We start from the raw sequence: 25,492 nt of genomic DNA on the forward strand, positions 1-25,492 counted from the left end.
TATACAAGATCTTGTGTTATATTAGGCACCTAATGTATACTCACTTAAAAAAAGCAAAAGCAATAATCACATTTATTCTTTAATTTAATTACATCCCTGCTGAAAATAAATAAATACATTAAAAAAAAATAGCTGAAAACTAGTTTATGCTGGTGTTAGTTGGTTTTAGCTGATTGTAGATGGTTTGATATGGTCCTGATCCAGTTCTTGCTGGTCTTTGATGGTTTGGCATGCTGGTGTGACCAGCCTGTCAAGCTGTGCACATTTATCTTTCTGCATAACACATGACAGAAGATTAAACTAATTTATGCCTTTTGCTTTTCATACTTCCCCTTCATGACACTGTTATTTCTCCTTACTCAAAGACATTGATTTGTTTTCAATTAATTTTACAGGAACTTCAATGGATAAACCAACTAGAGTGATGATCACACGCTGGTATAACAAGCTAAATCTTCTAAAACTATGTAAAAACGGACCTAAAAATGGTCAAACTAGCGCTTTTTCCAGTCGGGATGTTACTAGTAACCACCCAACACCTAGGTTTTTTTGTTTGCAGAATAGAGTAGAAAATCAGCTATCTGCAGCAGCTATCTGCAGCAGCTGTTGTACTTCCTGCAGGTGTCCACGGGGGGGCGGTGCTCTCTGCACTTTGCAGCCGCTGCCTTGGAAACGCACCACCGGAGAGCGTCACCACTTCCTGGAGCTCACGTTGTTGCTGACATCAGAGGCGCAGCTCCAGGGAAAAACTCAGCTCCTCTCTGTAGTGTGTGTGGAGACAAGCGAGGAGGCAGGGTGAGAGAGAGAAAAAAAAACTTTCCTCTGGAACACATCAACCATTGCAGTTTGTCCCTCTGTGTAAACACAGCTCTGGATCATGCACCTGGGAGAGCAGCAGACCTTTCTGCCTCAGCACAGCTTATATTTGTAATTCTTCAGCACTGAGCGCAGTTTCCGGATATCAGCTCCACTGTGTTTTTTTGGAGGAAGATTTGCTCTGCATCTGTTGGGATTTTTTCCGTTTATCTGTGATAACTTGCACTCCGACTATTAATTCATCTTCATACAAGCTGCAGACACAACTACAACATGGAGACACAGTGATAACAAGGTAAGAGTCCAGTCGAGATTATGTCACGATTTGTTGAGTGAGATCACTGTTTTTAGACTGTTATTTCCTGTTTACAGCAGATGAAATGCCTGTACATTGAAACAGACTTGCAGCCAGTACTAATGTGGTCATTTAGAATTTACATTTAGTAAAAGACAAACGTGCAGAGTGTTTTCCGACGGCAGCCTTACCTTTCTTACTTCTTGCAAGTGTGTTACTTGCATGTATATGTTTGTTAAGTACATTTGGGTTTTCAGGCCTATAACCAGCACCACATTTGTTGTAATTCACTTTTTTTTTTTGCTTGAATAAGTGTTAGCATTTGATCATCTGTGGTCATTTTCAGCGCAAAACATGGGTTTAACACTTGTGTGTCCACGTTGGAGGTGTGAGTGATTTCTGGAAAGTCACTGTCATCCTGTGCTTGTAGACTCATTCACATCCTGTATCCTTTTTTCCCTTCTGCTGTCACTCTTCCAGACCTCTGATTCACAGTGGTCACTTTAACTGGTGTTTTCCTTGAAAGGAGGAATCCTCTTGTCCTGAAAAGTCCTTCACATGTTTCATTTTTTCCCTCCTCAACTGTCTTCTGGATCCTTGCACATTTTCACCCATTCAGAGTGTTAAAGCAGGCTGTTGACTGAGTTGAAACTTATCTTGGAGCAGTCATAGACTAAATTGACCTTTGGAGAGAATGCGTGGCAATGCGTAAAAAAGCACATTAGTGTTTATTTTATCTTCAAAAACTGTCCTGTTGTTATTATGACAACACCTTAATGACCTTATCTATCTGACTTTTATTGAATCTATTTTGTCCTACTGACTCACGTCATGATTTGGTAACCAAAATCACCTTGGCCCAAATGGTAAAGTGGGCAAGTACGCCTGTGGGTGAGTCTCAGCTCAACCTGTCAGCTCTTTACTCATTACAGCTGCAGAGTGAGGCCAGCTCTGTTCTTCAGGACTGTTATCATCCCTCAAATGCTGAATTTCTGCTTCTTCGTTCTGGCCTCTGGGGCCTCCAGGTGCAGGACTAAACGATATAGGGAACCTTTTGTACCTGCTGCTATTGCACAATTGAGCAAAACTAGCACAAGATAATGCACTTGGCAGTTTAAGCTTTGAGTGAGCGAATGTGTGTGTCTATGTCTACATGTGTGTATGTGTGTGTGTATGTGTGTGTGTGTGTGACATTCTTTGGAGTTCTTATACTTTGATACTATTTTAATAGTAGGTGATACTTTTTATTAGGGGTCGACTGATATTGGTTTTTCAGGGCCGATACTCATTATTGAAAGGTAATGAGACCTATAACTGATATTTGGAACCAATATGCATTTACAATGAAAAATAAAAATATTTCTCTCAATATTAAGAATTTGGAAAAATAACAAACTCCAACATAAAATGCAAATTTTTTGAATCAATACTGAATCTTTCGACATCATGTACAGGAATTCCCAGCAACTTATTTATAAAAATCGATTTAAATTTTAAAAAATGAATACATTAAAGTAGCTCTCTGAGGTTTTACAAAAGTTCCTTCCATCCTGGGACTTTCTTTGCATTTTTTAATTAATTAGTTTTCTCTTGATCATTGAAATAAAAGGCCAATAAAGATAATCGTCAAAATGCCAAATAATGGTCCTGACAATCCGCCAGTCTGATCCTCTGTCGACCCCTAGTTTTTATGTATTTTGTTTTAATGTCTTTTGTGATGTTTTGTTTTGGATTGCTGGATTTCCTGTCCGCAAAACAAATTTAGCCTTGGATTCTAAAAAAAAAACCTTGAACCCTGAACCTGAGCTTCTCAAAGTGATGAGGACGCTGGTGAGCTTCATCCACAGCTCCCTGCACGTTCCTGCCGTGGCAGACCTCTGAGACAATCGGCCAAATTACATTTTAATGAGGCCATCGTGTTCATCAAATCAAAGCGATATAAAGTGCACTCGCAGGAGTCTGAGCAGCCGACTGATGGATGAGTTTATCAGCACATTGGCGTGCCCCAGGGGGCTCCGAAATAGCCTTAAAGTGCGAGTCAAACTGTCAAGTGGAAGCCGCCCACAGATATGGTTGGTGTGCCTCAAGTAAAACAATCCATTTGGCTGATAACAGGACTGGATCCCACAGTAAATATGCCGTCCAGAGACAGAAAGCTACGGGTTGTTAATTGTGTTTTGATGGGACTAATGAGGAAGAGTTTATGGCTCGAGTCTGTGTTTCACAGGTTAACCTTCTGCAAGGCTGATCCCGTTTGTCAAGCGTTTAAAGAAAGTTTTGGAGTGTTATAAAGTATGCCGTGTGCTGCAGAGTTCCTTCAAACTTGCAGTAGTCTTAAGCGACCATAGATTTGTTATTTTAGCAAAGTTGTAATGAGTATTTATATTTATTTCTCAGTCTCTTTATTAAGATACAAACGAAGAATCCATGTACAATACATTAAAACACCCCAAAAGTCACAACAAACATGTGAAACATGGAATCATACAACCATAACAAAAGGTAGCCAAAAAAATCAAAATTAAGCTTTGGACATGTCTTGAATGCAAGACAATATTGAACAGTATTAGTACTGCAAATCTCACGTGTCTTCCCAAGAAGTATTCAAGACATGCTAAGTGGAAAGGCAGGTCACACTAAATACTTGCAACTTTATAAGTCATTTTATTCTGAAATATTTGCATTTTTAACACTGTATTATGGGTCGACCGATATTGTTTTTTCAGGGCCAATACCTATACTGATTAAATTAATGAGACCGATAACCCTTATTCAGAACCTATATGCATTTACAATAAAAATGAACAGTTTTCTGTCAAAATTTAGAATTTGGAGTATAACAATCTCCAACGCAAAACTTTGTTTAAATGCTTTCAGCAAATGTTTAATTTAAACTGGAAATCTCAACGGCACAAACAGGGAGTTCCGAGCAACTTTTTTATTAAGTTCAGAGAAAATTTAAATAAAACATGAAAAAATAAAAATAGCTCCTTGAGATTTTACAAAGTGAAAGTTCTCCTCATGGTGACGGTTTATTTGCATGTATTGCAGACTGCCTTCCCTGGTGTTGGATGAGTGTGATACGCACGCCGATACAGATTATCAGGAAAATGCCAATAATCTGTCAATCCCTATACTGTACACATATTTCCTATATGTTCTGGTTGTATTTTAGTAAAGAGACTACTGAGACATAAATGTGTATGATCATTTAAAAGGTGGACTTTTGCACTGAACTGTATGAGAAAGTTGTGTTCATCTATTGACTCTTCTTAACATCCTGCTGTCAACCCTCTGTACAATCTCAAGCTCGAGTCTTAATCAGAACGACCTCTTCTCCCTCACGCCGTCCCCTCCAGCGAGGAGTGTGAAGTCATGCTCTCATATGCCGAACTCACAGAAGCCTGACTGCTCGCCAGACGCCCACTGACCAGAGGGTTGGAGGTGAAAGGTTACTGTGACTCATATAAGCAGGCTCATTATCTTCCCTCGAAGGCCTGTTTGGGACGTTGCTTGGTTACGTTAGAGAGCAAAACAAGTTTGTCATTAAGTGTCATAGCCTCTTAATAAGCCTGACGTGGGATTATTAGATACTATATTACTGAGCAGCATGGCAGGCAGCAGAGATGTTGTGTTCAATGAACAGTAGCTTTGGAAACTTTTGTCTCGCAGTCTAACAGAGAGCCTGCTTTACAGCGTGCAACAGAAAAAATGCTACTGATTGCATTATGGGAAATGTAGGAGCCGGCCGTTTTGGGGCTTGATCCGACAGAAAGTCAGCATATCTTGGCCTCCGAAGTTTTGATTTTGGCATTTTTTCCTTGATCTGTTGTCAGTACTATAACTTGGTAGAAAAGTAGTCCTTAATTGTTGGAGCACCATTTTATTCCCCCATCACTCTGTCGATGTCAACACTTGTAAAGATGAAATATCTATTGAAACTTTAAGGGGCAGTTCATCCCAAAGTAAGAAAACACATAAACGTTTTTCCTTAACTTTAACTTGATGGCACTCAAAGCGCCAAAAAACAAAACATTTGAAAAACACAACTGCAATTTATGACCCAGTGACTCAAAAATAATCCACAGACCTTGTTAGGAGAAGTTTCATGTTGGAACTATTTTCTTTGTACCAAACTACAACTGCCAACCAAATCACCATGCAGAAGGAAACAAGCTGCTACTGCTCACTTAGCATTACTGAGAAACCTTACGTTCAGAAAAAGACTGTTGTATGTGATGTTTACATCTTGCACTGTCATGAGCACAAGCCTCTAATCCATGAGTAGATGCACGCCTCCCTCGGCACAGTGATACGATTCGCAGGTTTAGTTCAGTAGAAAGAAAATAGTTCCAACATGAAACGTCCCACAACAAGATCTGTGGATTATGAGTACCTGGTCATGATTTCTGGAAAGGGACGTTACTGTTGAGTTTTTTTAATGTATTTTTTGGAGCACCGCAAGTCGACTGCCATATAGTTCCATTATAGTAGAGAGAGGTCAGACATCTCTACGGCTCATATCGCAGCAACTCACACCAAAATAATCTAGTATGATAAATAACACTACAAGTAAGAAAAAAAAAAGTATTTTGATTTTGCTAAAATGCTTCAAACTGAGCTGAGAGCATCCTGATTTTCTTTGATCTTCTTTGTGATAAGCTGTGTGGACCCAAATCAGATCATTGGATATCACAGATAAAGGTCCAGGGAATTCTCTGTAGACCTCTTATGTTGTGGTATGAAGCCAAAGATGTAGTGGAAGATGTTTGATGCCACCATCACTACTCTTCCTAAAGCTGCCAGTTTGACCAAAGTTGTCAGTGAAGACCCGAAATGTAAGCAAGTAACCTTTGTAAGAGAGCTTCAGTCTTTGGTAGAGATGGAAGAACCAAACAGAGGGGCAACCATCTCTTCAGCGCTCCATCCATCAGAGCTGTGTGGTAGACAGAAAGCCACTAAAGAAAAAGCCCTTTCAGACTTTGCCAGATGGCACAAAGAACTCTGAGCACGAAAGGAAAAAGATCAACTAGTCTGACAAGACAAGAAAAGGATCTCTACAGTTCCAAGCACCGTATCTGGCTCAACCCAAATACAAGCCACCTGGATTACCATCCCTGTGATGGAACAGGGTATATGCAGCATCATGCCTCTCAGCTGCAGAAACTGGGAGACAGAAGACAGAGAGAAAAATGAGCCCGGACCAATACAGACACATTCTTGAGAAAAATAATCTCATTTCTCAATTGAGCAATGATTCACTCCTCAGCTCGGCAGAGCAGAGACAAACACTGGAGTGGCTTCAGGACATGACCCACAAAACTGTGTGAAAAATCTGTGAATTGACCCTAAAGATCAGAGTTTTCCAACACTTTCTAAACAGTGAAACAGAGTTTGAGCTTGTGTGCAATGAAGACGGATAGACACTGCGCAAATACAGGTGTGTATTTGCGCAGTGATGACGTAAAGCAGGAACTGCTTACTGTGCTGTTTCTCAGTGGGAATGCAAAACCAAAAGTCTTCGGCAGTGATACTCAACTGATGGCCCGTGGGCCAAATCTAGCCCCTGATAGGATGCTGGGTGACCCCCCAACCATTTTCTAATTCACAATATAAAATAAAGTTATTCACAGTGGGGATTTTTTATGGACTTTTAGTATACATATGGTTCCTGAGTACATCAATTAACATAAAAATAGACCTTGTTTATTTAAAAAAAAAAGTGCCAGGGAGGATCTCCAGTACCCCTCAACAGAGGTCCTAGATAAGCCCCTAATGTCCTAAAATCTTAGAAACATTGTCAAATCCTAGAGACGTCCCAAAATACTAGAAACACGTATGGGGCTGCTGTGAAGGGACCCTGGCCTCCTGTCATTTTGCAAAAGTGCCCCTCAAGCAAAGCAAGCTGAGTACCCCTGAAAGGTCATGTTGGGCTTAAAATACATGTTTTTGTCACCACAACATCAACTGGAAAATTTCTGAATAGTCCTTCGAAAATACCTGTTTTTGTCACTGATTTCTGACAGTGGTCCTCTTCTCGGCAGCCGTCTCTTCAGGCGACTGGGCTGTTTTTTTAACTTTGCAAATATTACAACAGGTTATTGCCTTGTAATTAAAGGCTGTTTGTGAAGGCTAATGGGAGAAAATACAACTCTTATCACATTTGAATTAAGCCTGCAAATGCAGAGAGTAGAGGGCTCTGACTGCTTCCTGAAGTCAGTCTGGGTCGCCTTTCTTTATCGGTGAGGTCCGGCCCCCTCCTCTCCAGAAACCAAGAGGAAGTTGTCCTGATTGAGCTTTGTCTGCACGACTTGTCTGACCGTAAGGACAACGCCATCAGCAGCAGAGACGGCAAGGGCAGCCGGATAGACACAACACTGCCAGATTGGACTCACACAATAACACTGAGGACAACATTGTGTAAAAAGTCTTGTGAAACATTGAACCGCTCCTTGGTTTTGATTGGAGTTGATGTATTCAAATTTGAGTACACACACACACAAAGAATCGAGGCCTGTTTGTAGTTTGTTGCAGAGATGTTAAATGGAATCCACGGGGGGGACTCTTGAAATTAAATCATGAAATTGCTTTTGGATTTTTCTTTGTCACACTCACTCAGTCTCGTGCGTATCAAAACCCCAGAACCCGAGACTCTCTTCATGGATAAATCTTTCCTGCCTCTTCCTGAACCACAGCTGTTTGACATTCTGTCTCGTGAAATGGGTTTAAGTCTATGAGCTGTCTCTGCATGGCTGCATTTGGGTGGAGAAACACAATGAATGAATGTGCTTGTAATAGCATGTCACTGCATAATGGAAAAGACAGCTTACTTTACAGATTGTGCTTGGATTCCTCTCAGGGGGGCAGAGTATGGTTCTGGAGATCTGCCGTGTGGATATGTTGTGGACGGCAGGAGATTCGCTCCTTCAGTTGGCTATTTTTAGCCAGTGTTGTGTGGTTGATGATAATGGCAGACATATCTTCTTATCTCTGAGCTAATAGAGCCATCACTTTCACAGAGGAGGATCCTCTTACAATGGAGTCTGATTGGTGCCGGTGGATTGAGTTAACATGGTATATCAGCTCCACTATTCACACGTCCCTCTGGGCCCTCATTATACCACATACTTTCTCTACTACTATTTTCTCCTTGGAATTTCATTGGTTAAAAATTGAAGAGGGATGAAAGAAGCGCTCAAATATATGACTGATGAATCATTTAAATAACATTTTCTAGTTCCAGATCCTCAAATGTGAGTATTTGATGTTTATCTCTGTCTTACATCATTATATTCAGAATATATTTGAAATTTATATGAAATTAGCAAACAATTTCAAGGTGTCTTCGTGGTCCTTGAGGAACTGCATTGGTATTCAATGGACAAAATGACTAAAAGAGGCCTTTTCTTTTTTTTCTGTCATATATATGTATATGTGTGTGAATATATATACACTGTATATATAGTGTTGCAATGTCCGATATGCATATTAAAGATTGCCAGACTTTTAAATAATGAGGTAAATGTATGTAAAGTCAGCTTGTGTTAATTTCTTTATATGAACATCAGCTTCAGGCATGCTCGTGCAGTTGTTTACATTACTCAGCCTACATTGTTACATGTAGCTCCATGCTAACATAATTGAAACGTAATCTTGGTCATTGATGTTGTTAATTTCTCCTCAGTTTTAGATCATATTCCTATTGGACCATGTCTGGTTGCAAAGACTTTGGTTTAGAAGCTTTTATTGGTGATTTTATTTTTATGGTAGAAAGTGTGGCTATGTACTCTGTTACAATAATTCCCATGATGCAAGTATACTGCTACATGTAGCAACATAATAACATCAGTGTAACGTGTAATCTTGGTTGCCAGTGTGGTTAGTTTCTCCCAGGTTTTGAATCATATTCCCGCAGGAACCTGTTTGGTTGTGTGTAGAAGCTTTTAATAGTGACTTTTCATGGTTGAAAGTGCACCTCCGTTTTAGTTATTCTCGGCTGCGAGTACACTGCTATTTGTAGCTACATGCTAACATCAGGGAATCATATACACTTAGTTAGTGATGTTGTAAATTTCTCCACAGATTTGTATTATATTCCAGATGGAATATGTCTGGTTGTATTTAGAAGCTGTTATGGGGAAATTTGTCATGGTAGAAAGTTAAAGTCATTATCCAGCTGCAAGGATGAAGCATAGACGAGATGCAGATCGGACACTGGCCAATCAGAGCAGACTGGGCTTTTTCAGGAGTGGGGGTTAAAGAATCGGGTGCTAAAACAGAGCATTTTAGATAGACGGCTAATACAGGTGTTTCAGCTTAGACAGTGTGTGGAAAATAAATGCATCTAAACTTTCTGGTAGAAACCCAACATTTAAGAGTGGGCCTAAAAATGAGCATAAAAGGGCCCAAATAAAAGGACAAAATTTGGGAAATTGCATATTTTTCAACAAAACCTTTTTAAGCCTCCTTAAAACCAGTCTAATATTCTGTGACTGAGCCAGCAGGTCTTTGAAAGTGTTTCAGCTTTAGGGAACTGCTAATGTGGGTATGCTAACATGCTCATAATGACAATACAAACATGCTGATTGTTAGCAAATAATGTTTTCAGTTTCCCAAGGACCGGGCCGGCAGGTAGTGCACCACAGTTATTTGCATACGTATTTATAGTTTGATTGAGTCTGGCTTGGAGATGTGCACTAATTTTGTGGTTGCAGTCACACCCATAGGTGGGACTCGACTTTTTATTCATTGACGCACCTGAGTTAGCTTGATGCGTCTGTGGTAATGCCATTGGTTTTTTAGGTTTTTGGTCATTAATCAAAGTGTCAGACAAATTGGAGCACTACATGAAAAGTCAGACGGTCACAAAAGTTAAAGTTAGTAAAAGCTCCATTGAATAAATCTTTGAAACCTGGAGCAACATCACTTTTCTTATGCTGCTCTCAGATGCCATCTCAAGTATTTTGAACCCGGTGCAAATTGGTGCGATTGCTTTCATGAACACAGGAAAAAAGTCAATGAGCAACTTGGTAAGAAATGTTTTACACTGAAAGAAATTAGATTTCGAAAATTATTTTCAAAAAGCTATGGAAAATGTTTAGGGATAAAGGAAAACGGCTAAGGAAACACTATATTTAAAACTGTCATAATTACACTTTTAAAATGATATTATCATGAAGTTTTAAGCAAAAAGCTTAAAACTTCATGATAATATCATTTTAAAAGTTCATTTTAAAAGAGTTTTTTTGCTAATTTTTGGGTTATGTATTCTATCGTTGCAAATTGCCTTTTTCCATATTTTCGGAAGAAATCAAGCCAATTTGCTCAGGTTTCAGGTTAATCCCCCAATTGAACATGCATTTACAGTTAAACCAAGTGAAACAAATGTGTAAAAAAAAAATGGCATTTAATCAAAATAAAATTCCTTTATTCGAAATAAAACAAAGATTTAGTGCCAGGTGACGGGAAGAATCCTCTTATTATGTTGTAGGAAAAAGTCGTTAAGCCTTGTGTCCCGTGGAAACGCTTGGATCTCTTCTCAGCAATAACTCCTGTGAGACAAAGCAAGCAGAGCCAAGGTTATGATAAATGAGCGCTGAGGCCCCACATGGAGTGACGTTCTCCTGCCTACGCACTCCCTCCACCACCCAGCACTCCTCAAGTGCGTCCCTGTTTAGAAAACTCTCGGCTTGCTCAATGTGCAGGACGACACACTGTATTGTCTGACTTCCCAGAATCAGCCAGCATTATGCTTGTGACTCATGTGGCCACAGTGCAGTCTTGGCAAGCGTTCAGCGGACGGGACACCCCCGCCACTGACCTTTTAAAAAGAGTAAGTCACCTAAATATCCGTGGCTCACTAATCACCCTTCATTTCCTGCCTGTGTTGCAGTTCAGACTGTCCACCGGGTATTGTGACCAGCTCACTGTCTCCTCATGATATCAGAGGCCCGTGATGCAATTTATGACAACTCATCGACAGTGCAGATTTGTGTTGTTCTTTTTTTAAATTAAAAAAAAAAACCCTGCATTATCATGTCCGCAACACATGACTTTCCACAGGATCATATCCATTTTTCTTGAATGTGTTTAGCCATGAAATGCACACTACTTAGACTTTACATTGTTGCTTACCATGTTGTCAACATTTACACTGTTTTTTTAACCCCTATACAATATGAAAATCAATTAGCAGACTATTGAAACTTGCCTGAGTGGTTTAATCCATTTTAATAAACACGAAATCTGACTTAAGTTACGTCACAAACTCAATAACTGAGATTAACTTGCATATAAACTGGACTATCACACAACAATAAATGTCTTATGTGAAATAGCTTTATCTAAAATCATTGTTGAGGTACTTAGAGCATTGCCTGTGTAGAAGATTTGTAGTTAAAGGAAAAGTTTGACATTTTGGGAAATACACTTAGTTGGTTTCTTGCCAAGAGTTAAATGATAAATATGTAGATGAGTATGAAGCTAGAAGTTTGACCAAGCAGACGCTTAGTATAAGGATTAAAAACGAAGAAACATCTTGCTTGGCTCTGTCCAAACAAACAAAATCCACCCACCAGTAGATTCTGTCTGTCTTTCATTGGTCTGCTGCTTTGACCTCAGCTCATGTCCTCATTGAGTAAACTCTTACAGATGTCTGGTCCTATCCACCTCCTGATCTTTGTGATTTTTTATATGAACTGTCTATTTTGGCATGTGATGGCTGTTACAGACGTGCTGCGCTGGAGAACTGAAACCCAGCGAGCCCAACAGGCGTGTTGCAGAGTTCAGAAGTTGACCTCTGAAACGTCGATTTCTTTGGGACTGTCAGACATTAGGTCATACTGCTCAGGCCACCATGCAGCTGGAGAGCAGACCTTCCTAAAGGGGAAGGGGGGTTTCCCTCGGAGACCTACAGCCAACATCACGCTGTTTTCTTGGTTAGAGAGTGATGTAAGAGAGCTGAAAGAGGTTACTGAATATGTACGCATGCACATACGTGCTAGCCTGCATAGTCTTGGCTGTGATTCCTGTCCAATCATTCCAACAAAAATAAATCCGCAGTTTGTGGTTTGAGGAGCACGAATCTGCTTTGTCTGGCTCTGTCAATTCCCCACAACCCTCTTCTGAAATCCCATCCTCTGCTGTCCTCTTTTTAATTAACTTCCTCTGTCATTTCAGCACAGTCCTCATACTGTGACAAAGGAGAGGCCTCTGCCAGTGAAACTTTGGCCCGGCGCGTGATGTTATCCATATTTGACAGAATAGTGCGTCACAGCTTTCAAAGCACTTCTGGATGTGTGCAGCATGTGTAGGTTTGTCTCATGGTTTTGTAGGGAGACAGACAGTCTTTTCTTGGAGGATGCGTGGCTGCAGCGCAACAAGAGCGGGTGGCGATTAGCATTTGATCTTCAACAAGCGGGCTGTCACAGCGCCCGCCTGCCAAGAAGTGTGGAGAGAATTGGGCTGGCGATCTGTGGGCACCACTAGCCCGGCGTCACGCTGGGCAGAGGGGCGAAACAGATGGGCCATCTGGTGACTCGCTGGCACAGGACAGGGCTTTTCTGTTCCCGTGTGTGCATGTGTGTGTTAGTGTGTGTGTGGCGTGGACAGACTGGGCCACGTGGCGTTAGGAGACCACCTGTCTTGTGGCTGTTCTTCATCTCTTTCATGTGTGGTCAGCAGCGCCACACTAGCACAGCCTGACACAGAGCTTTGCAGGGATATATCACTCTTTGCTGCCTAAAATCAGTGTGTTTTGGGGATTAACCCGTTGAAACCTGGTCAAATTCACTTGATTTCTACGTAGGAAGAATGCAATGAGCAACGAAAGAAGAAATAAAAAAAATAGTAAGAAATTTGTAAAAAAACCGAAAAAGATAATTACCTGAAAAGTAGTTACAAAAATAAAATAAAAACATATGAAATAATAATAATTCTTTATCATCAACATCATTTAAAATATGTAATTATGAAAATTAGAAATATTTTTTCCCTAGATTTTTAAAATTTCCCTCAACATTTTTCTGGCAAATTTTCTCAAGCTTTTTATTTTTTCTTTTTTTTTTTTAATTTAATCTCCAGATTTCTTGCAGTTTGTGGAACATACAAAGTTGCTCATTGCCGTTTTTTCACCATGTTTTTGATTGCAGTCATACTAATGTGCTCATGGTTCAAAGTTTTAAATACTTATGAAAGGCATCTGAAAGATGCACAAAAAATGGAATGCTGCCTTTGGTTTCAGAGGGTTAATATAAGTTGAGCACTTTTTCTCAGATTGGGGTCACCCTTGAAACTTTTTTTTCCCAGGCTTTAAAGTTTTAGCTCTCCTATCCATCAGCTCTTGTGATTTGTGCCACTGACAGCGGTACAACTGCATGTTCCCATGTTCAAACTCCACCAGCACCCTGTGACTCGGCCCCTCAGGCTGTAAATTGCTCCAGTGGCTGCCTTTATTGCTTTTATGAAAAGTTTTCTGGCCGACACAAAGAGAAAGTGTTTGTGTCTCTGCAGACGAGCTGGAGCGTTTGTCTGTGCTGTGTGTTTGGGGTAAAAGACACCAACTGTACACAAGTGGTGCAGGCTTTAAAAAGCACAAGCACACATGCAACATGGACACTGGAGATAGCAAAGCAACACTTAAATGATGCTTCAAGAATAAGACAGAAAATATCTGGGGAATGTTGCTTTTAATCTCTCTAGAGGCTCTTTAGTCTTTTTCCAAAGATGTATGTTGCTCAGACTCCCACGAACTAAATCTGCTATACAAGTTTTCATATCTGCACTCCTTTATTACCACTTTTTTTTCTTTCTAGTATACATTTTCCTCTATTATATTTTCTTTATGTCCCCCCTGCAAGTTTTGTATGGAAGAACAACTGAGTATATTATCTCCTCTTCGCACTGAGCTGCCTTTGAATGGGGATCAGCCATTAATCATGTGATCGTGTGTTTAGTTTACTGCAAAAATTAATCAAAAAATCTGTCACAGCAGCAGAACTGATGCATTTTTTTAGGCAAACTGCAGTGCTGGTAACTGTTGGCTCTGCAGCGAGGCTGAAACACTCTCAGACTGTGAGACTGTAGCTACTGATAGCAGTAATTCTGTGTTGTCTGTGCAGCACCGATCTCTCAGATCACTCAGCCATCACACCATCTTAACCCTTTTTTTTTCTATAAATGTCTCCCATGTCCTGTTGTTGCTTCTCCTGTACTTCTGCTTTTATGAGTTCAGATGCAAATAGATTTCTCAGTTTTTCCCCCTTTGCAATTTAAAAGAACATTATGTAGGAAGATTGTTCCACCTATATGACCAGCTGAATTCATAAGCAGGAAAGCAAGCTCAGCTCATTCAATGCAGTTAGTGGTTTTGCTGATACAAACTGACTTTGGTGTAATATATTTGTGTCAAAAATGTTGATTTATCGATTAAGGTTGTAAATCACAAGTTTCATCATGATGCAATATCCCCATTCTTCAGATAAAAACACAGTATTTATGGATATCAAAAAATCTGCCACAATAGGATTTCAATACAATTCATCAGTAACATATCAGTAAATATCCTCTTTGTCTTTTTCTTTGCTGCTTGCTATTATCTGCTTGACTTTACACTGTGAATGTTAAGGAAGGAGTTGCATTTAGACAGAATTAGTGACACAGACATGCCATGGGAATTTTAGGGCTTATCTTAAAAAAATAACAATATGCATGGATGTTTCACTTTGCACTTATAATACCGGATCATCGATTATTGAATGGATCAATTCAAATCGATGTATCGTTACACCCCTATTATCGATACATTGTAATTCTGAATATTTGAAGCAGATTTAGTACTAATATTAATCAGTATAGACGCATTAATACCAGCAGCGCTTTCTTACTCTCTTATTCGTAATGTTTGCTGCAGTCATTCTGCTGATCTCTTCCATATCTTTTTTATGATAAAGAAGATATAGGTGCTACACAAATACAGGGAAAGTATCAAAACGCTCAGTCTACAGAGAAATGCACACAGTCTGTATTTAGAAATAGTGTCTTTAAGCGAGCCTTCAGGGCTTCTGTGAAGTTGCAGTGTTGCAACTATGTTACAGAAAGGTAGAAACTGCCACGTCAGTGCCGTTACAGTGATTCCCTGGCTGTGATGATGCTGCAAAGAGAGTGCAGATGTGAAAGACCTGGAAATACAGATCAGTCAGGGCAAACTGGGCTGTTTGAGATGGAGGGTGAACAGGTGTACTTAGACAAAAAGTATGAGAAAAATAATGTGTTTTTTGAACATTAAAGCATGTGATGTTTTAGTGACATGCTAGTAGAAACATAAAATACTAAAAACTAAATACTAAAACTATGAACCTGAAAATAACCACAATATGGGACCTTTAATTAGAATTTTGAATTTTATGCCTTCAATGTCTATGTCAGATATGTGACAACATTAGTCTGGTGTGACTATAGATTATGGTGTCTTATTTTAGCCAAATTTAGCAAACATTGAATAAATATTGCTATACAACTTCCTATTCTGTTAATTTTTCTATGCATGCACTACTGGCTACATTTGAGCCTTTATCATTATCTTAGAAATGTCCACAGTATGAATAAATAAAGGATAGCTTTAAATAAGTTTTACATTTAGCTCTGCGTAGCACAGAAACACCTTATTTGGTTTTGTGAAACCTGCAGTTTTCCGTTGGTCAGCACTCACATCCCTGTGATTGATGTGAAAAAGACCAGTTCATAACCACTGCACACATTTTAATATCACAACATACTGTACTGCTGCAGCTGCTTCTCTAATTCCTGTTCCTCTTTTTTTCTAAGCTTGCATTCAAAGAAGAAACAAATGTTTCCCAATGTGTGTGTGTGTATGTGTGAGAGAGAGAAAGCGAGTGAAATATCCGCATGTAGCCTTTAACAGGATGTGATCATCATATTTAAGAAAAGACAACATTTCACTGGCCTGCTGTATGAAATAATGGTTTGGTGCATAAACAAAGTAAAGTGGAAAGTGGTTTGCTATATATTTTTAATTTCTATCATCAGATGAAGCAAAAAAAAAATGACTGTCAGAGCTAAAAGACTCTTTTCTATAACACTCCATTATGGGATGTGACAAGCGCTTTTCTGCTCTGCGCTCACCAACTCGATGCATAAAGAGGGCGCTGGCTTTGTCTTTTAAGTGCTCGTGGTCTTTACCTGAGGCAGGCAGTTAGGCAAACACCCACGCCTGCCTTCGCTGCTGCACCGAGGGATCTCAAGGGCACGAGGCTCCTCCATCATGAAACACTGAGGAATTCCTCCGCTGCTGCTGCTGTTTCTCAGAGTGGCAATAAAGAGACATCAGGGCTTTCACGGGTTTTAGATGGAACAAGTTACCAGATTCAAGTGCAGCTCTTAGCTGTCATGTTTTTATTTGTTTGCCAAGAGTTTTTAAAAAAGGATATGTCAATCTCAAGAGACAGTCCTGGTTGAATAAAGATTAAATAAATAACACAAGCGGTGACACAGATATTGGAAAAAATGCTTTGTGTTGAAACTACCACCTGCGTCCTGTTTTGTCATTGTTTTTGTGCAATCACAGAAATATTATGTGCGCCAAGCCGAAAGAAAGTACCACAGTTCTTGGATGTTGAAACTGTGTTGTTTTCGTTTCTTTGCTATCAGGATGAAATCTTCGCATGCAGGGAGAAGTTGAGCTCTGTGCTCGAGTTCAACAGGGCCACTTCCTGATGATGACAGTAAACATGGGTGAGTAGTGTTCGAAAGGAGGTTGTGATATACATAGAGAAACGTGCATGTGAGAAACACACAAACATACTCACCGCTCTCACATCCTCTGGCAGGAACAGTGCAGTACAACATAACACATGTGCGAGAGTGTGGTGAGGCTGTTAACAGCTCCAGATGGCCAGCTTTATGCACACTTGTTTAGGGATTTTTGCATTGTTGTTAATAACAATGTTGTTTTCCAGATTTTGTTTCTGTATACAAATATAGATGCTTGACTTTGCACATTCTAGTTGCCTACATATCTCCCTCGAAAATTCAAAGTATACCCTTGTTGCATGTTTATTTATATTCGCACCTGCCAACCGTGTGAACACACATATGCACTCCTACATCTATGCAAAACAATTCACCCACACACACACACACACACACACACACACACACACACACACACACATGCACACACAGTTTTTGGGCACAGCAAAACTTAAACAATAGACTCTCCGCTGGTGTATTTGCATGAGCCCAGGACCTGTAGGCCTGCAGGAGCTGCAGTCTTAACCTGTAGCTAACTGAACAAACCTCAAAGCACTGAATTATTTGCTGTCTATTCTTACAATTAAAACCCAAAAACAATGCACTTTGGATGCAGCATAATTGTAATAAAGCTTTTATTTATTTTTATCCTCTGTCCATTGTGATCTAAAACCGTGTTGCCTTTGTTTCCACAGATGACGGTCTCCAAAATGGACCCGGACAGCACAGAAACTCACAAGGTAAACCCTAACTGTCTCAGATAAATAGTCAGCATTGGAGATATTGTTTGACATTTTACACTTTTACATTTATGACAGATTTGGTTATTCTCTTTCTTGCAAAACATTAAACAAGAGGATTGTTGGCACTCTCTTGTTTGTGTGTTTAGGAGCTAGCTAAGCTTAGCTTAGCTTAGCATAAAGGCTAGCAGCAGGGGAAAGAAGCTAACTGGCTCTGTCCAAAGTTAAAAAATACACTAATTCCTCATTTCCTAATGGCTCTGTGTAGACATGCAAGTCGACTGTTTTTTGTGTTTTTCGGTTGAGAATTTGCCTTTAGTACACTGGGAAAAATGAACTTTTGTGGCAGATTTTTGAACAGATCGTACGACGTCACTGTTTCACAAGAGGTTAGCATAAAAACAAATTAGCTGACAGTTGATGAATGTAATACATATTTCTACATTTGAACCAAGTGAAAGGCTCAACAGCATTTTTAGCTAGCTAAAACAGGTAACATGCAGGCTGTGTAACACATATGCATCATATGTCCCTTTACAAAATTGACACACCTGACGGGCCAACCTCCTGATCTTTTTGTCGCCATGCATTATTTATCCTGTTTCTGTCTCTAAGGTGCTGCATGTGCATTTTCCACAAAACCACTCAAAAGTTCGCAATTTCTGCAAACAAAAAGCATTTTCTTGCATTGAACACTAGGGGCATACTCTGTGGAAACGAGTCGTAAATGACAGTTAGCAAGCTAGCTAGCTTGACAGCTTTTCCCCCTTTATTCAATTACTTTTTATTGAATAAAATCATGTACAAAATAGCCCAAAGAAAGAAGCTCAGGAGCCATGACTGACAAGCATGATATCTCTCTGTTAGCTGATATCTACAGGAGCAGGTTAGTCCCAAAACCTCTAATACTGCTTGTTTTGTGAGAACGAGTAGATCTTTTCTGGTGTGACCTGGTTTATTAATGAGCTTCAGAGGTGTTGAGTATTTTTGGACTTTGGATAAAGCCAGGCTAATTGTTTCCCTTAGTCTTTTTGCTAAGCTAAGCCAATTGCCTCCTGGCTTTGGCTTCATATTTCATTTCCAAACATTAGAATAGTGTAAAAAAGGCATCATTCCCAAAATGTGAAACTATTTCTTTAACATGAATTCAGTTTACATACGCCCTTTTTAAGAGCTCATTACATTCACATTACAGTGTAGTGAAGGCAAAGAGAAGAAAATATGTATTAAATGTCGCAGCCTTTAGCTATTATATGGAAATGTTTGCAGACATTCTCCAATCAAAAGACTTTCGGTAGAGACCTTGTACAAACATTAATTGTGCAACACACCCACAGTACCATGCATTACATCAGAGTCATTATTCTTAGGGAAAGATTAACTTCAGGGGTTTAAACGTTACACCCATTAGGTGGCAAATTAGGTGTATCGCAGTTTCGACAAACAGCAAGGTGCGTAGAAACGAGTGTGCCTTGCTTATTATAGCTGGTGTGTGTTTCTGTTGCTGTCTGTGTGTGTGTGTTGTGCGTCAGAGCTCGGCCCGTGTTGCTGCTGCTGCAGAGTGAGGACACGTTTGGCTCCAGCTGCTAATCCAGCCGGATGCCTTTGCCATGATGTGTCTCTCGGCACCAGGAAATCCCCTCAATGTCTTCATTCAGGCAGCTTGCCTCACACACACAGACGCTGCCTCGCTTGCCCTTACACACACTTTGTGAGCTTGCAAGTTGCAGAACTAGCCTCTTAAAGCCAGTGTTATTCTTTTAACACTCCCGGGGCTGTAGCTTGTGACTGTGTCCTCAACTCTGAGCTCTTTTAGCTGTTCTGGTTTCGGAGACAGCTACGGGAAAATAACTCACTTTATGTTAACTATTTTGGACTGGAGTTTCAGCTTCATTTCATCCACTGCCACTTTCACAGTTCTCAGCTTTAGCCTGGGAAAAAGAAGAAAGATGCAGAGTGATGATGCAATGCCCAGCAATCAGCCTCCATTGTGTAATGTTGCTCGCTCTGCTTAGCTTCCTGGAATTCCCCCTTTTCTTATGCTAGTCACATTTCACCCAAGACACAAGCAGAAGCACAGGAAATGAATTGAAGGTACCCAAACTTATCCACATACCAGAAAAAAACTCAGCCATTTTCAGTCATGTAAGGTTCCCTCAAGTTCCTGTAGTTGGTTTGTGGGGCTGCTCCTGGCAGTGATGTGTGAGCTGGTTGCTTTCCACTGTGCTGGTGGTTAGCCTTGGCTGGCCTCGGCCTGGCAGCGGCTGTGGACCAGGCCTCAGTGATGTAATAAATTCATTTATAGGCAGCCATCACTGCTCGCTCTGTACGCCACCACGCAATTCTCACACTCTCGCTGCCCCCCACCTTTGCCAACAGGCCCTCCCACTCTCTCCTCTCTGCTATTATCCATAGGTCGCAGCACAGGCCTCTAACACACATAAAGACACACTCAAACACACACACTGATACACAGGCCTCCGCTGTTTGTTTTGTATCCTTGACTGCCAGTGCTCGGGGTAGTCTGGAGCTCTGAGCCTGCAGAGGCAGCACTGAAACAACATTTGCCACCAGACAGAGAGAGAGGCAAAGATAATGAGAAATAAAGACCATAAATGCAAAATGACAAAACATGTCAAGTTACTTTAATTTAGGTTTGATTTTTGGCGTTTTTTCTTTATTAGTTGAGTAATTGATGATTTGATAAACGGAAAAAAAGGCACATTTTGCATGATTAATGACTGTTTTTTTTTTAATGAGCATCTTTTGCTTTTGGGCCCAAAAAAAGCAAGTGAAGACATTTTTGGACATGTTTTTGACTTAATTCCTAAAGATTCACCATAAAATATTTTTAATTCATTTTGAAAGCAGTCATTAACCACTTGAAATCTGAGCATATTTGTTTAATTTCTTTCAAAAGCATGTGAAGAAGGCAGTGAGCAACATAACAAGACGTGGCCCAAAAATGAGCAAAAAAAGTTAATTAAAATTACCTGAAAATACCTACAAAGACCTACAAAGTGCTGAAAAAAAATTACTTAACATATTTTATTTCTTTTTTATCTGAAAAATGATTTAAGATATAAGGTTATTCTAATTGTAATTTATGTGAAATTTTCCTATCTTTTAAGGCAACTTTCTTGTCACATTTTACTTATTTCTTGCAGCTTGTGGGAAATTTCTTGCCATTTCCTGGTCATGGCTTTTTGTCTCCATGTTATTGACAGAAATCAAACCAATTTACTCTTGTTTTAGTGGGTCAAATAGCTTCCAAAAGGCATCTGAAGGGTTTAATATCCTAATCTATAGTAAAATCCCATCTCTGCAAAACAAAATACAATTGCACACTTTCTTGCATATGCAGAACAATAGCATTGTGTTGTTTATGCTCGGTGTGGTCACAGAGCGGCCGCTTGGACAAATGCTCTATTCCCTCGTGTCCATCTTTAACTGATTCAATCAAAAATCCATTAATTTCCTGATGTGGAATAATGTGGTTAGCTTGCTCCGTATTCAGAACAGAGACGGTGACTCAGTTCCTTCCTGTTCGGAGAGCACAGGCCTGGTCGAGCAGTTAGTCATCCGCCGCTCCTGACAGCTTATATTTTAACTAGCCGTCCTCCTCTGTGAGTCCCAGCAGGGAGTTTGATACACTATGTAGCCACTCTGCAATGAATGAACATTGTGCAAGTTTTTTTTTTTTTTTTTTTTGTGGAGGAATGCCGTTTGTTTACATACGTAGGTGTGATTATACTCCTTTCTCTATTGTTTCATCTGTGTTATCTCTTAAACAAGCATGCAGGGAGGAAGACAACATAAGTGGCTCACCTGTCTCACAATTACCTGGACTTATCACAATCAAACAGCCCACACACGGAGTTTTAAACTTGTTGCTGCAGAGAGGAATGTGCTAATGAGGCATACAATCACAACATGCCACTGCATTTGATAAGGGACGTTCTTACTTGATTGTCTCTAATTATATTTAATTTTCAGTCATTTAGTTCCGGTTTGGTGCTTTTACATAATAAAGCGTTGAAGTCATTTGCCATTGATTTTAAGAATGCCACACTCTCTCTCTCTGTTTTTACAGTTTGCACTGAGGAATTAGATTTTGTGGGTGTAACTTTTTCTTATCGCTCTGCCTTATTTAGCCTCTGTGTAAGTGGAGGGAGTGTGCCGCTGTTCCTCACTTCACTCCTGCTGCTATATTAAGATTGTCAAACATGACGTCCACCTCTCTGCTGATGTGGTTCAACCTCAGTTTATGTTAGCCTGCTGACCGGGCCAGAGGTGTTTATAGTTGCAGAAAAAAAACTTGTAGGAGTAGCTTTACAGTAAAAAGTTGTTTCAAGCGTTAAGGAGAATATTGATAAAGGTTATTCTTGGAGGAACTTCCCAGTAATGCTGGATTTGAAGTGACATTATGTAACTTTTGAAGGAAGCAATAACATATTTGTCTTGAAACGTAACTCTTGTATTTAGAGCAGACGTGTTGTGGCGTGTTTCAGAGGACATGATGTAATCATGAGGACGAATGTATTTTTAATAACTGACACACAACCCCAAATCTTTGATCCACATCATAACTGGACTGTTAACAGTATTATTTAATTTGTCTGTAGGTTACAGCATAACCAAGAAGGAAATAACAGCAAACACAATTAAAATAGACAAAAAAAAACCAATTTGACTTTATAGCCTGCGTACTTGCTTATAGTAGAGGCAGAAATATTAAGGAAAAATGACTAAATCAACAAAATCTGCAAATCTTCAAAATCAGGCAGGCCTGCGCTCCACTTCAATCCTCCCGCTGTGGTATGACCCCGTGTGGAGGAGAGAACAAAACCGTGTTGCCCTGTGGAGATGTCCTTTCTGGCTCCATTATAAATATGGTGGCGAGGATACCAAAAATGGTGATTTATTCATCTATGTATCGTGCTTAACTTTAGTGGATCATGACATATGATTTCCATTTGATTCATTTATTTATACAGGAAGAGACTTACATCAGGCATGTTACAGTTAAAGCTGGCCTGACAAGAGAAACAGAAACAATCTACAGCTTTTAGCCGGGTCGATTGCCAGAAAACTTGCGGCCCCTGTCGGCAGGGTCAGCAGTCGATGAAGGTATAAAACAGACAATAACACGGGTTATCATCAGCTGTGAATCATCGCAACCACGAGAGGTCCCTGAGCTTAAAGTCATACATGTGCACCCAAATATTCGACTGATTGGTCCAATATTTTAGCTGCGGACAGACAGATACCATGGATGTATAAAGAGACCTGGATAGAGAGTTGTTCATTCTTTTAGAGATGCTTTGTGGTGCATGAAGCCAAAATGGTTTAACTCTTGGTATAAAATTACAAATTACAAATTGTCACTAGAGCAGGTGCGCTAGAAACTTCCACCAGTCGAGACAGCTACTTCAGGTTTAGTGCAGCGTTAACTTAAAAATTGTTCCTTTGTGCAGCTTTTCTAGACTTTCCAAATGTTATCTGACCGAATGGATTACATTCTGATAGTCAACAAATCATTTCATTGGGGTTGTGACACTCAAAAATCTTTTTCGGTAGATTTACAGACATCTCTTTTGTCATGTAAGTTTGGCGTGACATATACACATTCACTCATGCACACACACTCACGTCTTAACGTATGATAATAAAACACACCCTTGCTTAGTTCAGTATACTTCTGCTGATACAGCCTTTCTTGATCTGGTTGTTTCCTTCTTCTACTGTCATTCACATATTTCACGTACAGCACAGGTCCTTTATCTGCTTTCTGTAACATTGCAACATTGATTTGAAGTCGTTTCATCGTTAAGCGTTTGTGTGCGTTTGCTTTGACCCCTGGGTGAACCTAACGGACCCGGCCTCGGTCGGTTAACAGCTGGCTACAAGAGCCGTACATTGGGAGCAAGATCAAATGGCATCTCGGACCCCATCTGCTCCCCGCGCTACTATCTGACTTTGTATGTGAATGACATTCCCAGTGGTCTTTGTCACACACACACACACACACACACACACACACACACACACAGAGATCCCTTTTCTTTAAAGAATGTGGTCTTTCCTGCAGGTGCTGTTTATATCGCAGGGCACACACCTGGCCTGGTTTCCCAGTGAACGAAGAGTGTGTGTGTGTGTTTTCATAATGAATGCACTCGGGGCTCATCTGAGAGGCAGGCAGGAGCTGGGGTCAACGACCTCTTCTTTATATTGTAATCACCGCACTCAGATAATTGGTTCTATTAAAGTCTCTTGATATGGTAATGTCTGACATGCTCATCTGCATGATTGCCCCCTTTAGACACGAGAGTGTGCGAGTGTGTGCGATAGAAAGTGTGAAGTGGGAGATGAGAAGTGAGAAATGGAGAAGCGGCTAGATGCTGAGCGTCGTTCTCTTGCACATGCAGGTTTTGCTAAATGAATTTTTAAGGGTTTAATGAACGCCATAGACCTGTCCCCTGTGAGGAGAGAACTTGAAACACATTTGACTCGCTCTTGTTTAGCCTGCAATTCCTCTGTCAGGTCATGTGAATCTTTCTTACATTGTATTGCGCCATAAGGCACAATGTTTTTTAATTTTTACACACTCAGAACATTATGCATATTTAGAATTTTAAATATTAACACACGTGACAATTGTGCCTTATTATTACTGTATCTCTGCTTTATATTTTTACACATTTTACACACTCAGCACATTACACATACTTATAATTTTTTAGATATTTACGTACTAGTGCTAATTGTTTGCATTATAACTGTTTTTCTATTTTATTTACATGCTCTGTGCTTGTACCTACTCTCTATAATTCTCAGTTTGGCATCAGAGCGACTGTAACAAACCACAGTTTCCCCCCTCAGGAATCAATAAAGTATTTCTGATTCTGATTTTGAAACCAGCAGCCGCTTTGATTCTGAATTAATCAGCATTTGACAAAAGAAAAGATCAATTTTTCCTTGATTACAGGAGAAAAAAAATCAACTGAAGAATTGTGTTCCTAAAATCTAAAATCCTAAAAAGTGCTTATTAACAGAGCTCCAGGCCACACGCTCGCGACCACATCGCCCCCGCGACAGCCGCTCGTAGACACACACGCTGCATTATTGAACACCTTTTCTCTTGCACCACTTTTGTATGCAGACTGCAGAGTTTGAGAGCCACCAGGATTCTTATCTTCATCCACAGCATCCAAATTCTTCCCCTTTACTCACCCTAAATCGCAACAAATATCAGATAAGATTATTGCTCATACAAAGAAAACCCCTCACTTTCATAGAGAGTATGATGTTTTGATTTCGTTGGAAAAACCATTGGATTCTTTCCATCGGTGGAAAGTCCACAGATGGCATTTGAACAGGAAGTAACAAACCAGGTGTTGCCTCACTGCGTTGTCAGACACAAGCTCCAGTGCATAGCACATGACACACAACCTCCTTAGGCTATCATCACTCAATCCGCGACACTGTACTTGACAAGACATGGTCGCATGGGTCGCTTATGTCACAGTGGAAAATTGATTTAAACAGCTATAGGTCATTGAAAAGTTCCACTTCCTTTGTTTAACCTCAAAGGAGTGAGAGTGATTTAACTTAAATAATGTGTATGTCTTGTTTAGATGACGAGGAGGCGCTTAACTCCATTATGAAGGACCTGGCAGCCCTGGGCCGCTGCTACACCCAGCACAACAGCCACAAGCCCAAGAACAGAACCTTACTCTACAGACAGGTATGTATGGCATCCAGTTGTGCTTCATTTGCAGTCAGTATGTTTTTAGTGCATATATCACCCTCTGAGATCTCCAAGTAGGTTTGAAGGGCGTCTGTAAAAGATTTATGGTTAGTAACATTTGAT

General features: G+C 40.1%; 1 protein-coding gene across 1 annotated transcript in view; it reads left to right on the top strand.

Annotated features, from left to right (window-relative positions):
* Positions 1 to 728: 728 nt before the first annotated feature.
* Positions 729 to 25,492, top strand: part of map3k22 (mitogen-activated protein kinase kinase kinase 22) — a 52,533-nt gene continuing 27,769 nt past the window's right edge. The window contains exons 1-4 of the mRNA XM_042510172.2: positions 729 to 1,111; positions 16,778 to 16,861; positions 17,575 to 17,619; positions 25,257 to 25,366. Of these exons, the coding sequence (XP_042366106.2) occupies positions 16,792 to 16,861; positions 17,575 to 17,619; positions 25,257 to 25,366 (225 nt within the window). The 5' untranslated portion in view covers positions 729 to 1,111; positions 16,778 to 16,791. The remainder of the gene's footprint in view (positions 1,112 to 16,777; positions 16,862 to 17,574; positions 17,620 to 25,256; positions 25,367 to 25,492) is intronic.

Source organism: Plectropomus leopardus, chromosome 21, assembly GCF_026936395.1.
Source record: "Plectropomus leopardus strain MGB_pleo_1.0 chromosome 21, ASM2693639v1, whole genome shotgun sequence".
Lineage (NCBI taxonomy): Eukaryota > Metazoa > Chordata > Actinopteri > Perciformes > Serranidae > Plectropomus > Plectropomus leopardus.